Source organism: Octopus sinensis, linkage group LG7 (assembly GCF_006345805.1).
Source record: "Octopus sinensis linkage group LG7, ASM634580v1, whole genome shotgun sequence".
Taxonomy (NCBI): Eukaryota; Metazoa; Mollusca; class Cephalopoda; order Octopoda; family Octopodidae; genus Octopus; species Octopus sinensis.
This window is the reverse complement of record NC_043003.1, coordinates 34360022-34377521: the sequence shown is the minus strand read 5'-3', so window position 1 is coordinate 34377521 and position 17500 is coordinate 34360022. Positions and strand designations below refer to the sequence as shown.

At 38.7% G+C, this 17500-nt stretch overlaps 2 protein-coding genes across 2 annotated transcripts in view; both read left to right on the top strand.

Annotated features, from left to right (window-relative positions):
• Positions 1-5104, top strand: part of LOC115214378 (uncharacterized membrane protein DDB_G0293934) — a 321487-nt gene extending 316383 nt beyond the window's left edge. The window contains exons 5-6 of the mRNA XM_036504395.1: positions 4489-4651; positions 4742-5104. Of these exons, the coding sequence (XP_036360288.1) occupies positions 4489-4651; positions 4742-4919 (341 nt within the window). The 3' untranslated portion in view covers positions 4920-5104. The remainder of the gene's footprint in view (positions 1-4488; positions 4652-4741) is intronic.
• A 113-nt stretch (positions 5105-5217) lies between these two features.
• The window catches only part of LOC115214335 (nucleolar protein 4-like), a 209925-nt gene continuing 197642 nt past the window's right edge, over positions 5218-17500 (top strand). Inside the window, exon 1 of the mRNA XM_029783519.2 lies at positions 5218-5743. Coding sequence (XP_029639379.1) covers positions 5285-5743 — 459 coding nt within the window. The 5' untranslated portion in view covers positions 5218-5284. The remainder of the gene's footprint in view (positions 5744-17500) is intronic.

The following is a 17500-nucleotide window of genomic DNA, read 5'->3' as shown; positions in this document are numbered from 1 at the left end:
AGTAATACGTAGATACAAACAAAAATCACGCCTGATTTGCTGAAAGAAAACTAGAGACAATGGACTAAAGTTTTGGCAGTGGCACCATTCGAACAAAGGACCAATGTTATTGTTCATTTCTAATTGTCATAATTCCTGGCACCAAATAACCACTAGACTCAGCAAGGTGCGACGGTCTGCCAATGTCGGTGGGTTCTTGAAAATTTACAGTTTCAACATTCAAGACGAAACTTTAAAACCCACCATAAACAATGAATGAAACTAGATCACAATTATCTTTTTAAATATATATATATATTTATTTAAAGGCACAATGTCCCAGTGAAGGCACAATGACCCAGAGGTTAGGGCAGCGGACTCGCGGTTTCTCAGACCGGGCGGTATGAGTGTTTATTGAGCAAAAACACCTAAAGCTTCACGAGGCTCCAGCAGGAGATGGTGGCGATCCCTGCTGTACTCTTTCGCCACAACTTTCTCTTACACTTTCTTCTGTTGGCCTGCTCACTTAGCCAGCGGAGTGGTGTCATTTGAAGGCTAAACCAATGCGAAGCGCATTGTAACCAGCAATGTGTAGCAACATCTGATAGCCTGGTCTTGAATATATTATATATATATATATATATCAAACACACATTTATTAATTTAATATATTTCTACATATGCACGCATACAAGGAAATAGAAAGAAAGAAAAAGATCTAAGGAGCATTTACGGATTTGCGATTTTACTGAACACGTGTTATTTCCCCTGTGAAAAGTACATGGAGTGGTTCAACCACATCGTCATACAAATTACGGCAGGTCAAGATAGTTCTATCTGAATTTGTGAATACTATAAATAGCTATATTTTAGCATTCTGTCTGTGGTCAAGTAACTGATATTTGAGGTGGGAAAAATTGTTGAAACAAATCAGGTTGAACTGCTTCTTTTGATCCTAGCGAAATAGAAACAAGTGGTTCAACCACAATGTATAGTTTACACAGGAGAATTAACATCGTGTATTTACTAAAACACATACTCGTAAGTTTTCCTTGCATCTCTATATAGCGTAACAGCTTGTCCTTCTGTTAATTAAACACTTATACTTGCAATTGTATGTGTATATGGTTTATGAATATATGTAGTGATAGCTATGACTGGTTTTAGAAGTAAAATATTCTTGATTCAATGTGAGGATCTGCGCATGCGGTTGTGTCGTCGTGTATGTGCATTCTTGTGTATATGCCTTTCATCCTTTCGGGGTCGATTAAATAAGTACCAGTTACGCACAGGGGTCGATATAATCGACTTAATCTGTTTGTCTGTCCTTGTTCGTCCCCTCTGTGTGTAGCCCCTTGTGGGTAGTAAAGAAATAGGTATTTCGTCTGCCGCTACGTTCTGAGTTCAAATTCCGCCGAGGTCGACTTTGCCTTTCATCCTTTCGGGGTCGATTAAATAAGTACCAGTTACGCACTGGGGTCGATAAAATCGACTTAATCCGTTTGTCTGTCCTTGTTTGTTCTCTCTGTGTGTAGTCCTTTGTGGGTAGTAAAGAAATAGGTATTTCTTCGTCTTTACATTCTGAGTTCAAACTCCGCCGAGGTCGACTTTGCCTCTCATCCTTTCGGGGTCGATAGATTAAGTACCAGTTGCGTACTGGGGTCGATCTAATCGACTAGCCCCCTCCCCAAAAATTCGGGCCTTGAGCCTAGAGTAAAAAAGAATATTTATTGGAGTGTTTAGGGCGGTGAGGATGCAGAAACGTTAGGACGTCGGCGAAATGCTAAGCAACATTTCGCTCGTCTTTACGTTCTGAGTTCAAAAGCCAATGTGATCGACTTTGCCTTCGGGGTTGACAAAATAAGAACCAGTTGAACACTGGGATCGCTGTAGTCGATTTATCCCCTTACCCGAACTTGCTGGCCTTGTGCCAAAATTTGAAATAAGTATTTATTGGAGTGGATATGGTCACCACATAGTTTTAAATACTGTGTCTATGATTTCTGGAGACCGCATATCATTAATGTCACCAAATAACTTGACCACAGACGGAGCCTGTACATCAACCAAGGGCAATCTGCGTCTTTAAGGATTTTCAGAATTGCTCGCGTAAGGGAAAACCATCTCAAATTTCTTATTAGTGCATCCCGCCTAGCGTTGAGTCATGTCTCATGCGACTCGCTTCATGAAAAAAGGATATCTATACTTGCTGTACATTGTCACTTGATCTACTAGAAATAGCTGCTATATCCCAAATCACTTTCAGCCGTCTAAGAAAATAGAACTCATGGATCTCGCTTTTCCCCCCCCTCTCTCTCCCCCCTCTCTCTCTCTATATATATATATAAAATGTGGTCGCGTGTGTACCGTTGGCGATTTCTTTTTTCTTCCGTCTTCCCTTCTCTGGATCTTTCTTTTTCCTATGTTTCTGACGAAGAGCTCCGCTCGAAACGTAAAACCCTCCTTCCCTTCCTTCCTGAGCGTCCAATAATACTATATTTGTTCCACGTCCTCGCGTTGTTGTGTTTTCTGTTTGTGTTTTCATGTTATATATATATATATATATATATATGTATACTGATAATCATAGCTGTAATGCTTTTGAACATAGGCCAACTCGCTCAGGAATGGCCTGAAGCTAAAAAACATCAAAATCTATAACAGCAACACAGTCGCATTATAGTTTTATGACATTGTAATTTGTGCCCAAAGTTGTATATAAATTATTGAATATCTAAATTACAATTTAATTTCAGAAATTTAGACATTTCATGATTCGTTCTAATTGCTTTCGTAAAATCTTCCATTATGTGTGTGTGTGTGGTGTGTGTGTGTGCGTGTGTGTATTTGATTTTGTGTGTTTCAAGATAGAAACTTGTGTGTGCATGCATGCATGCATGCAGCATGCATGCATGAATACATATATGTAGTACATATGTGATGGGTACTCCGTCCGTCTCGGCGATGATCATTCTGTTTTTCTTTCACGTGAATTATCTTCTCGTGTAATTAATTTCTAAGTCGCTGAATATTCCACGGACACAAGCATCCTCAACGTAATTCTCATATCAAAATAGCGCAACAGTGAGGAGGGTCTAACGATGCTGAGGTTTGAATTATAGTTGATAACCATTCAACTGGTTTCCACATATTCTGGTTCCCCAGATTTACTCACTTCGAGGTTATGCAAATGACATTTACCTTAAATCTTAACTTCCTTCTTTCTTCCCAGCAGTCTCTAGTGCCCTGTTAAGGGTCATGGACACTACTATCCTTCTGACCAAAAAAATAAATAAATAAATAAAATACAAAATACAGGCGCAGGAGTGGCTGTGTGGTAAGTAGCTTGCTAACCAACCACATGGTTCCGGGTTCAGTCCCACTGCGTGGCATCTTGGGCAAGTGTCTTCTGCTATAGCCCCGGGCCGACCAATGCCTTGTGAGTGGATTTGGTAGACGGAAACTGAAAGAAGCCTGTCGTATATATGTATGTATATATATATATATGTGTTTGTGTATGTGTTTGTGTGTCTGTGTTTGTCCCCCTAGCATTGCTTGACAACCGATGCTGGTGTGCTTACGTTCCCGTTACTTAGCGGTTCGGCAAAAGAGACCGATATGATAAGTACTGGGCTTACAAAGAATAAGTTCCGGGGTCGATTTGCTCGACTAAATGCGGTGCTCCAGCATAGCCGCAGTCAAATGACTGAAACAAGTAAAAGAGTAAAAGAGTAAAAGAGTAAAACAAAAGAAAAAGTGAATGGAACCCGGGACCCCAAGGTTGCAAAAAAAAAAATTAGTTAAACATTCAGACACGTTTGCAAGCATGCATACAAACGCATATTCATTGATATCCACATATTTCATGTGTGTGTGTGTGTGTGTGTGTGTATACAAATATATATGCATGCACAAACATGCATATGTATGTATAAATAGGTATGTAAATATATACATACATATATACACATATTTAGATACATGCATGTACACACACTCAAATGTATTCACACACGCATGAAGATATATATATATATATATATATAAGGTTAATCCAAACGGGAAAACAGTAAAAACAACAACACGTGGAACAATTAAATATATTATTATTATTAGGCGCTCAGGAAAAATGGAAGATAGATAGATAGATAGATAGATAGATAGAGAGTGATGAATCATGTTGTATTTATGATATATTGTTTCTATTCCTTTTTTCTATTTTTTTTGTTTTTCTTAATTTGTCGAGACGTTTGTATAACAAGGGCTTCCATAGTTTTGATCTTAATACTGGAATCGAGGCTAAATGCATGTCACTGTTGTGTAATCCATTCCTCTCTTTCAGAAGTAAATAAACGCACACACACACACATACATACACACACACACACAACACAACACACACACACACACACACACACACACACTATTTATATATATATATATACATAATGAAAACATAGAAACGAAAGAAAAATAATTTTTTTTTGTTTTTTTTTTTGTTTTTTGCAGAAGAGGCACCCGATTGTGAAAATGGTCCGAGTATCGGCGTAGGAGTCGGCGGTGGAGGTGGAGGCGGTGGTGGAAGTGCCACCCCTCCGCTGGGGAGCAGAAAAACAACAACAACAACAACAACAATATCAGTAACAACGGTGCCAGCAGCCCAAACAACAACAACAGCAGCAACAACAGCAACGGTAATAGTGCAGCTAGCAATATCAGCGGTAGTAACAACAACAACAACAACAATAGCAACAACGGTGCTAACAACAACAACAGCAGCAGCATCATCACCACTACTAGTACCACTTGCACTACAACCACTACCAACATTATTAACACCAACACTAACACGAACAGCAGCAACAGCAGCAGCAGCAGCATCAACACCACCACCAACAACAGCAGTACAACCGCTGGTGGTTGCGTCGCAGGAGGAGTAGCAGGAGGAGGGGGAGGAGGAGGAGGCGGTGTTGGCGGTGTAGGCGGTAGTGGTAACGGCAGCAACAGTAGTAGTAGTAGTAGCAGCAGCAGCAGCAGCATTTATCCGGAAATTTCCATCAAATCTGAAACGCTAGTCGGTGCTGACTTAGGCGGCGGCGGCGGCAGCGGAGGAGGAGGAGGTGGTGGTGGTGGCGGCGGCGGCGGTGGTGGTGGTGGAAGCGTCGGAGAGGGTGGAGGAGGAGGCGGCGGCGGCGGTGGTGGTGGAGGAGGAGGAGGAGGTGGTGGTGGTGGTGGTGGTGGTGGTGGTGGGACCGGTGGTGGTGGTAGTGGTGGCGAGGAGGAAGACGAAGACGACGACGTAGGAATGGACTGTTTCAAGGATGAAGAATGTGGACCGTTGAACATGAGCAACAAACTCGTTGTCAGCTGCAGTCCCAAACAGCAGCAGCAGCAGCAGCAACAACAACAACCGCAACAACCGCAGCAACAACAGCAGCAACAACAACAGCAACAACAACAACAACAACACCGAGGAAACGGTGGTGCCAGCAGCGGAGCAGTCCTCGGTGCCGGTAGTGTGGCAGTGTTCGGTGCAGGAGGTGCAGTTGGAGTAGTTAGCAGCAATTCGGGAGCTGCTGCTGCTAGTGGTGCTGGTGGCGGCGGCGGAGGAGGTGGAGGTGGTGGTAATGGCGGAGGTGTCAGCGCTGTGGCGTTGTGTGGCAACGCTACCAGCGGAAGTTCATTTCTAATCGGTGAAGAAACCGTGAAACCATCGGGAATTAACGAAAGAAAACGAAGAGCCAGCGACGAGATAAGCCTGGACGTAAGTTTCACTTTTTTCTTTTTTTCTTTCTTTCTTTCTTTCTTTCTTTCTTTCTTTCTTTCTTTCTTTCTTTCTGTTTTTCTTTCTTCCTTTCTTTCTTATTCTTCTTGTTCTTCTTCAACTTTGGATCTGACTTTTCCTTTTTGCGTAGTTATTTCGAAGTTTCTAGTTTCTTGCTAAAACTTTCGTTTGCTATCGATTTTTTTTTTCTTTCTTTATAAACTCTATGCTGTGTTGTTTAAAATTAAATTTTTGATTGCGAACATTATTAGAGTAGAACAAAGTCAACGACTTTTGCAATATATTAATCGCATATTTCTTTAGTTCAAAACTCATGTAAAAACGAATTTTTTAACGTAAGTCAAATAATGACACATGCTTCATAAAATTCTGAAGCTTAAAGAAAAAAAAAACAAAAAAAAAACGAAAGAAAATAAGAAAAAAAGAAAGACATAAGAAAAGCAAAACAAAAATATTCTCCACGTGGTACCATGAAACAAAGTTTTCTTAACTAATTTGCTAGTATCGTGTCGTTTTTGAAGCAGTAAATCACAACTGGAAACATTTCTTCTTACCTGTCGTTAACAATCATTCTGAAAGTTTCAGTATTTGTCCATAAATCAACACTTGCATTTCTAGAAATTTTTATGCGTTCTCTCATACATACATACATACACACAGGTGCATCCATTGCATCCATATATATATATATATCATTAGCAGTTCATATATTCAAAAACGAAGCACACACTAAATCATTAGAGCAGTAACATATTTTTTTTAAGAAGTTAAAAGTTATAGCCGGTCATAGAAAATGATCACTCTATGACAAGCCAAGCCATAACATTTTAACTTCCTAATCTATCTATCTATCTATCTATCTATCTATCTATCTATCTATCTATCTATCTATCTATCTATCTATAGATCTATCTATCTATCTATCTATCTCTCCCCCTCTCTCTCCCCCTCTCTCTCCTATATATATATAATATATATATATATATATAATATATATATATATGTATATAGCAAAAATTGCAAAGATAATCTGGAACTCGACTGAAGAAAGAAAACTCCTTTCTTTTTTTGTATCGTCTGTCTGGATGTTTTCTTGTTCCTTTTTTGTATCATCTAACTTTCTGGATTTTTTGCGTTCTTGTCCATTTTGGTATTCTCATATATATATATATATATATATAATATATATATATATATATATATATATATATATATATATACATATATATATATACATATATGTATATATATATATGTATATATATAGGGTAAGACCGAAGATGTGGTGTGTGTTTGCACATAAAATCAATATTTACATACATGCATACATACGTGCTTGCATATACCTATGCATATAAGCAGGTTGTAGTAGTTATGTAAACAATTAGTGTAATTTTTTGTAGTTTATATACTATGAATCTATTCATAATATGCTCATAATTGCAACTCAAATGTTTAAACTTATATAAATATATGTCTATGTGTACTTATTTTTTTACTATTACTACTACTATACACACACAAGTACTACTACTACTAATTAGCAGACCAGACAATACGTTCAGCGGCATCTCATCCATCTGTACGTTCTGAGTTCAAATTCCATCGAGATCCTCCGGACTGGGGTCGATGTAATCGACTAACCCACTCCGCTCCCCCACCCCCAAAGAAAAAATACAGGCCTTGCGCCTCCAGTAAAAGAGGATTATTATTATTATTATTATTATTATTATTATTATTATTATTATTATTATTATTATTGTCAGCACGCCGGAGAAAATGCTAATCGGAATTTCGCCTGCCTTTACGCACCGAGTACAAATTCCGCCAATGGCGACATTGCCCTTCATCCCATCGGGAATGATAAAATAAGTACGTGTTTAGTTTTGAGGTGGATGTAATCGACTAGTACCCTACCCTAAAATCTACCCCCAAAATATCAGGCCTGGCCTTTTGTAGAAATTATTATCGTTAAGCAAAATTGCTTAGCGGCATTTCGCCCGTCACTATGTTCTGAGTCCAAATGCCGCCGAGGTCGACTTTGTGTTTCATATTTTCGGCGTCGATAAAATAAGCACCAGATGAGCTCTGGGGTCGATGTAATCGACTCATCCTCTCCCCACAAATGGCTTCCCTCGTGGCAAAATTTGAAACCATTATTATTTTTAGTGTTATTAAGGTGGTGAGTTGGCAGAATCGATAGCACGCCGGCCGAAATGCTTAGCAGTATTTCGTCTGTCTTTATGTTCTGAGTTCAAATTCCGCCGAGGTCGACTTTGCCTTTCATCCATTCGGGGTCGATAAATGAAGTACCAGTGAAACACTGGAGTCGATGTGATCGACTTTACCCTGTCCCCAAAATTTCCAGCTTTGTGCCTATAGTAGAAAAGATTAATAATGTTATTAAGGTGGTGAGTTGGCAGAATCATTAGCACTCCGGGTGAAATGTTTAGTGGTATTTTGTCTGGTTTCGCGTTCTGAGTTCAAATTCCGCCCACGTCGACTTTGCCTTTTATCATTTCGAAGTCGATAAAATATATACCAGTTGAACACTTGAGTCCCTCAGAATTGCTGCCCTAGTGGCAAAATTGGAAACCATAATAATTATTATTATTAATAATAATAGCAGTAGCAGCAGCAGTTCTCTTTAACGCTTTGTCGATAGTGGCTTCTATAAAAAAACTTCAATGTGTACAGTTTTTATATTCTTTTTCATTATACGCACAAGGACTGCAGTTTTGTTTTGATGGTGGGGTGGCTAGTCGATTATATCGACCAAGTGTTCAGCTGGTCAGCTGGTACATATTTTATCCACCCTAAAAGGATGAAAGGCAAAGTCGACCCCGGTGGCATTTGGACTCAGGACGTAAAGTCGGAAGAAAAGTTGCTTAGCATTTTTTCCGGCGCTTTAAACTGTCCTTAATATTGACTCTATTCTCTGCGTCAAATTCAATACTCAGTGCATGTTTAATACACACGAGTACAAGGTGGCGAGCGAGCTGAGAGAAACGTTGGTACGCCGGGCGAAATACTTAGCAGTATTTCGTTTGTTTTTACGTTGTGAGTTCAATTCCACCAAGGTCGTCTCTGCCTTTCATCCTTTCAGGTTCGATAAATTAAGTACCAGTTGCATACTGGGGTCGATCTAATCTACTGGCCTCCTCCCAGAAATTTTGTGCCTTGTGCCTAGAGTAGAAAAGAGTTACACACACAACGCACACACACACACACACTTATATACTCGTACAAATCGGACACAATCCATTTCTGTTGGTGAGAGGAAGGGTATTTAGCAACAGAAAACAAACTAAAAAGCTATCTTCCTAGTTTCTATTTCTTTACTACCCACAAGGGGCTAAACACAGAGGGGACAAACAAGGACAGACAAACGGATTAAGTCGATTACATCGACCCCAGTGCGTAACTGGTACTTAATATATCGACCCCGAAAGGATGAAAGGCAAAGTCGACCTCGGCGGAATTTGAACTCAGAACGTAGCGGCAGACGAAATACCGCAAAGCATTTCGCCCGGCGTGCTAACGTTTCTGCCAGCTCGCTGTCTCCCTAGTTTTGTCCGCAAGATGGCGAATACGCGTGTGTTGCATACATATATATGTATACATACATACATACATATTATTCCTGGTATTTAAAAAAAAACAAAACTAATGGCCTAAGATATATTTACATAAAAATACATAATATACTACAACTATACTTTATGACCATTATAATAGTTTATTCTCCATATTTTATATTTATATATATTTTATTTTTATCTTTGTTTTTGTTTTTAATTATTGACGGTAACACTTGAAAACAAATAAATTTAGTCTTTTCTTGGATCTGTGAATCCTCGTATATCAAAAATTACACTGAAATAATTCTTGTCCACGAACGATGGATTTATATTATGTTACTATGGGTAAGAAGGCGCATGGCTCATTGGTTAGAGCGTCGAGATTACGATCGTGAGATTGTGAGTTCGAATCCTGGACCGGAATGCGTGTTGCGTTCTTGAGCAAGACACTTTATTTCACGTTGCTCCAGTTCACTCAGCTGTAGAAACGAGTTGCGACGTCACAGGTACCAAGCTGTATCGGCCTTTGCCTTTTCCTTGGATAACACTGGTGGCGTGGAGAGGGTAGGCCGGTATGCATGGGCGACTGCTGGTCTTCCATAAACCACCTTGCCCAGACTTGTGACTAGGAGGGTAACTTTCTAGGTGTAATCCCATGGTCAGTGTCATGACCGAAGGGGGTCCCGACTGTCCCGATGGGTAAGAATTGAAACAATTGTTTGTAATTTGTATTTAGTACTTATTATTTATTATATTATATTTATTATATTACATTAAGGGCGCATAAATAATATATATATATATATATATATATATATATATATACTCACACAAGGAAAATAGGGATGAAAGCATCCAGTCTTTAATTAGTTCCAATGTTAATACCTAATTTTGTAGAGAAAAACCTTACAATTATATTACAATATATTATGTTAATAAATTTTAATTTTTGAAATGACAGGTGTATATCTCCATTTTCTATTCATATTCAATTTTTATAAATTTAATATGTACCCACGTGAATTATAAGGTTTTTCTCTACAAAATTGGGTATTAACATTGGAATTAATTAAAGACTGGATGTTTTAATCCCTATTTTCCTGTATATATATATATATATATATTATTTATGCGCCCTTTTCAAGCCTAGCCAGGCTCGTGGGCCCGGCTTCCGGGTTTCTGTGGCGTATGTGTTCCCCCCAGCTGGACGGGACGCCAGTCCATCGCAGCGTTGCTCAAGAAACAGGAAGACAGAGTGAGAGAAAGTTGGGGCGAAAGAGTACATCAGGGATTGCCACCACCCCCTGCCAGAGCCTCGTGGTGCTTTAGGTGTTTTCGCTCAATAAACACACACAACGCCCGGTCTGAGAATCGAAACCGCGAGCCCGCTACTCTAACCACTGGGCCATTGCGCCTCCATACACACACACACACACACACACACACACACACATATCGCCAGTAGTCTTTATATCCGAAAAAGAAGCGCACTCTTAAATCATTAGAGCAATAACATATTTAAAAGTTATGGCTGGTCATAAAAAAAGGTCACTCTATGACCGGCCATAACTTTTACTTCTTAATATGTATATGTGTGTGTATGTGGGACGAAGTTGTGTTTGTGTGTGTGTGTGTGTACAGAAGATCAATAATTACAACTGTGTTGGCTATGGCGTGGCTGGAATAAGTTATATCTGTTGAGTGAATAATGCGTCACATGTTAGACATTTTATCGTACTTTATTATATATTTTTCTTTAATGAAAATCTGGTAAAGGTAGCCTTCAGGAGAAACTACAACACACACAGACAAAACACCACACACACACACACCACACACACACACACACACACACAACACACACACACACACACACACACACACACAAACACACTCACTCACTCACTTAGACATTCACTCACTCACTCACTCACTCACTCATACACATACCAAGACAGGGACATATTACACACTTATACAGATAGATAGATAGATATACATATACACATATACAAACACATATATATACATGCATATATGCACACGCATGCATGCATACGTACACACGCATACATGCACACCCACGCACACCCAACCACACACCCGTACACATATATAATTATACCTACATAAATTTGTTTTATAAACTCATAGATACTCTTGAGTAAAGTTATTAATTATCGTTAATTAATTAACACTTACATGAATGTTATATGCACATTAGACTCTCACACGCGTGATATAGCGAATGGAAAACTTTCTAACTCTCTGATGGTCTTTCAGATCTAAAAAAATATGACAAGGGAGATAAATCCAATAAGATACTACAAGCTTTTCCAATAATTGGGAAAATAAAGTTTCTGTAGTTAGAAAATATATATTATAAAGACGTAGACTGTGACACACATATTATTATATGTGGCGTGTAATTCGAATTCTATTCTTGATAGTAAATTATATAGAAGTGAATAAAACTCTTGTCAAAGACCTTATTACCATCAATGTTGTTTCATTTTCTTTAAAAACGAGATGTTTTTCTTCATAAATCCTCTCCCCACAAATGGCTGCCCTCGTGAATCAATAGAAGTTTTCGTAACTCTCTAAAGGTAGGCTCGCCACCCGAAACTGTGATGTCTAAATTTCCCTTTAGCATGTCATTGACAAACATATGTAAGCTGTGGCACGATATTACTTCATTCCGTAAAATCTAAAGCATTTGAGTAAATTTGAAGCCACTCGATTAATAACTATGAAGTTGTTCGCGCTCACATGTTCAAGCTTTTGATCTGTAGACGTAGTTTTTCTTTACTTCACATTTTCTACCGTTATAGCTCTGACTTATATCACTTCCATCTAGTTGCTCTCGTCCAACTCCCCTTCATTTCTTCTGATCATGGGCTATCCGTAACCATATCCACTCAGGCTTTTGTTACTGCCGTTTCAATTAGAACATCAAACGCATAGACCTCACCGTTCCTAGAAGGCCTGTGAAGGCGATAGGCATAGCTAAGCCAATAATTCTACTTCCAACTTGAAAAAAAAAATGAATAAATAACAATATTTAGTTTAAGAGAGGTAACAGTTTGGAACTTCGTGCGCCAGCTTTTTGATCACACCTTTTTGGAGCAAGACATTCAATAAGCCAAACATCCTTCTTTAGAAGGGAGGTTATATACCCGGGCAATGGAAATCAATGATACGCGAGTGAAATTCATTTGGGTTAAGCCAGACTCTTGAACATCTGACCAAAGTTTGATTTGTTGTTAAGCTCTATACCATCCCTAATCGAACTGAAGTATGTTGAAAGGCCTTCCAGCTACGTTCATCCCATTCTTTCTCTCGGCATTGGGTACAATGAACTTAGCAACACATATTCAAAGTTGTCCTTCGTTTCTAAAGTGGCAGGATGTAGCTTGAAATAGAGTTGGTTGCTATTTCTAGCCGGTCGAAGGGCAGAGGTTCATCGGTATCTCATATTTAGCAGAAGATACCTAGTTGTTACATCTTTCGTTTATGTTCTGATTCCAAATGCTGTCGAGGTCATTCTCTACATCTAATTCTCGCCACCGCCACCAGCACCAGCACCACTGACACCATCTCCATCACCATCATCACGACCACGACCACCATCACCATCACCACCACCACCACCACCACCACAATCATCATCACCATCATTATTATCGTAACCACCACAACCACCACCATCACCACCACCATCCCCACCACCACAATCATCATCACCATCATTATTATCGTCACCACCACAACCACCACCAGTACCAGCACTACCACCACAACCACCACCATCACCACCACCATCCCCACCACCACCATCACCACCACCATCCCCACCACCACCATCAACAACAACGACAATAGCAGCAGCACCACCACCACCAACAACAACAACAACAATAGCACCACCACCACCATCAACAATAGCAACAACAACACATACTGCGTCGACTGATCAAGTACCATTAATATACTAAGGCCGATTGAATCTACTGTAGCATACCTCTTCATAAAAATCTGGTATTGTGTATTTCCAAAAGAAATCGATATGAACAAGTGACACGCGGTACTTTGAAATGGGCCGGCCGGATACAATTTGTATATTCAGTTTTATGGCTCACAGTTAAAATTATGTTAGGACTAATAGGGAGGGCTGTCGAATCGATAGGGTATTTGACAAAGAGTCAGTGGGTGGGTGGTTTGTAGTCTATGATCGATGATGTGCTATGTCACCGCACACACTTTTGAATCTTGGCGACCCTGTTTAAAGTCGTAAGTAAAGTATCATATATTGATGTGGTCGATCAACAATGATGTATTAACACTATAATGTTAATTCTGTTGTTGCTGTCTCCCCACTTTCCTTTAATGATGTCAGCCTTGATCGAGCAGGCATATGTCACGCAGAAAGGTAGTCGCCCAAGCGCCTAGGTTTGGATTCCAAATTAAGGACTCCAGTTATTTCATACCTTAGTACAAGTGTGATTGATATTTCACATTTTCACTGTCCATTCTGATGATGTTGTCTTACCCCACATCATCTTTGAATGGATAGTTATCGCCATCCAATCTTTCTCACAGTAATAGTTTAGATAGGACAACTTTTGCTCATGTATTTCTCTTTTGATTGCAGAGGACATACACTGATTTGAGTGATATTTGTTAGCTATTTCTGACAAGTCTAGCGATCACGTAGGTGTTTCCTTATCGATTTAGTTTTGACATCGGTCGATTCTGGATGGGAACAAGGTGAACAGCGAACGAATATGACAGCTGTACTTTCTCTGCATTATTTGACGTTGGATATTAGCCCTGAGTTCAGCGTTGCTTTTGTTTGTTTGTTTGTTTTTTTCGATTAATGGACAAAGAAAGAACTCATTGCAAATGTTTTTATCTAAGTTAATGACAACTAGTCAGATGTTGATGGGTATTTTTTAACCATACAGTAAGAGGGAGCTGGCTGAAAAGATTTTGTCTTTTCCCTTTTCCCATCCAGATGAAAAAAAATTAGCCACGGCCTTGTTTTAAAATCGATATTACATATCAGAGACAGTTGTACTACAATATATATCAATACTCGTATCTTAAACACTCAACAGATTTAATCCCCTGTATGACTAACACGTTTTCAACATTCGATTGACAGGAAGTTTAGCTTAGATTTTAAGGTAGATTCACATAAACTTTGAGCCTAGATCTGTATTTCTTTTCTCAGTATTTACAATTATAGATTTTCAAGCGTATGTGTATTTGTGTACACACACATGCTCCCCTCCCACACATATACACATACTCATACACGTACAAGCAAATATGTGTGTGTCTGTGTGTGTGTATGTGCATATGTGTCTGTGTGCTTGTGTGTATGTGTCTGTGTGTCTTTGTCTGTGTCTGTGCATACTATACATACGAACGCACATGTATAGTGCATACTATACATACGAACGCACATGTATAGTGCATACTATACATATGAACGCAATACTTGCCTATACATAAGTGCATAATTACCTACAAACGCACAAGGACTCACTCACTCACACACACGCACGCACAAACACGCACACAACACACACTCACACACTCACACACTCACATCACATATTCATTACTGTTATTGTGTCTTAGTTTTATAGCCACTTCCAATGGTTTACGATCACCTGTTCATGTACGCTACCTCAAATTGACTGGATAGCCATACTGGAAATCGAGTACTGTTACTCATGCCATACGATCATCTATAGGAGTGTAAATATACCACTCTATTTGAAGCCGCAACGAGTACGTAAATGAGCAAAAATCTTCAATTCTGTTTGGCCAGAACCATTGAATATATATAATCCATGGGGTGATTATAATCAAAATAAGCAACAAGAATAACTGCGGTAATTTAGTACGATCGTTTCGCACTACATCATTTTATTAAATGTGATAAGTATTACAACAGTTTTAAAATGCTGAGCACTCATCAGCCATTAATAGAGGTTTGATATGAAAATTATGTATTAATGGAAAACTTCTATTTATGGCCGATGAGTGCTCAAAGTTTTAAAACTGTTGTAATACTTATAACATTTAATAAAATGATGTAGTGCGAAACGATCGTACCAAATTACCGAAGTTATTCTTGTTGCTTATTTTGATTATATATATATATATATATATGCATTGTTAAAAGAGCTTTACTTCGTGGTTTCCGCATTAGATGTTGTTTACTGTTTAACTATATCATGACAGAAAGTAAAAATAATCAGACTTGGCTGGATGCCGATTCCTTTTATTTAATCAGAAATAATGTCCAATTTTGTATGATAATATGCGCACGCACACACATGCATAAACTTACTGGGAGGAAGTAGGGCGGTGGGCATGACTTTTCAAGGCTTTTGAGACGTTTGGGAGGACAGGAGGAGGTTACCCTGTAACTGGTAGATATCCCTAAAATCTTTCAATAGAATGGACTCCGCTAAAGGGATCCCAGCTGATGGTATTAAACGGGATATCGACTTAAGTATACATCCTAACAACAAAAAGATACCACCGGTGATCTTCCTCACATTTTTCGTCTACAAAATTTCAGACACACACACAAAGCTTTGGTGGACTCAAGGCTACGGTTAAAGATACTTGACAAAGGCGCTGCGCAATATGGTCAAACCAGAAGCCATATAGTCACAAACCAAACAGCTATGTCTTGGATAAATGGAGTCGTGTGTCTCATTTAAGAACATAAAGCCGATTTTCTACTGCAAATTCTATAACGTTATAAGGAAATAAAATTAATACTTTTGTTTCACCGAGGCAATTATTACTCTTTGAAACAAAGGGCAAATTTTCAGATTAAGAACTTTTTCTCCTAGCTGTATGTGTGATTAAATTTCTTCTCCAGAGGCACGACCAGACAACTGTAGTTTAGTCTAGGTATTAGTTCCTAAATATGCTATTTTCTGAGTTATTCAGGTTCTTCTTTTTTACATAAGTTTATGTAAATTTTATGAACCCCTTGAATCTAAATCAGCCAATAAACACAGAGGATGAAATAATTCGGTTACCATTAAGTGCATTATTTAATTTGGTTGAGTTGTAATCATCTTGATCCGTTTAAACAGCCACAAAACTGTGAAGGCTACACTGAAAGCAGTGAAGAATATTCACTACATTATTTTGATTACACAACTCTAATAGAAGGTCTTATGTGTCTCACCACCGAGATCCCTACACTTCTTATTTAACTTGCAGTTGGAATAATAGCACATGGAGAGGGTACCATTAGCGTTTCTGTAACTCTCCGTTTCACTGTTGATTATGCTGGTCTATCCAGCTAATACTCCTCAGAAGACTTAGTAGGTAAAATATTATTTATGATTAATGCTCGAAGGCTGATCTTAATAATCAAGACATAAAAATAAGGACAACACTTGGCTGAAAAACAGAGAGAGCTTTGTCGGGAGTTAGCTTCTCTCATTATCTAACTTTCTTACTTTTTTTTATTATTTGTGGCTGTTACCTACAAGTTTTATACACATACACGCAGACATACACACATGCAGCCGTACAAATACGTATTTACGTATGTGTATGTGTGTGTGGGGGGGATGTTATTGACTGTTTACGTGTTTGAGTGTAGGGGTGTGTTATAATCTTTTAAAAACGAAGAAAGGCTTTCTGTGAAACTAAAAGAACATCTCAGAGAAATGTAAGAAGAGGAAATCAAACAAAGAGGTGGACGACTTTTTTTTTTTTTGTTGAATATTTGTGTATTTGAATATTTGTGTATTTGTGTATTTAGTTTTGGGAAAAAACCTACAAGCCAGCTGAAGTATTGACTATCGGCTATTGTACAACAGATGTCTTAATATAATACTCTTTTACTCTTTTACTTGACTGCGGCCATGCTGGAGCACCGCCTTTTTTTAGTCGAGCAAATCGACCCCGGGACTTATTCTTTGTAAGCGCAGTACTTATTCTATCGGTCTCTTTTGCCGAACCGCTAAGTGACGGGGACGTAAACACATCAGCATCTGTTGTCAAGCAATGCTAGGGGTACAAACACAGACACACAAACACACACATACATATATATATATACATACATATATACGAATGCTTCTTTCAGTTTCCGTCTACCAAGTCCACT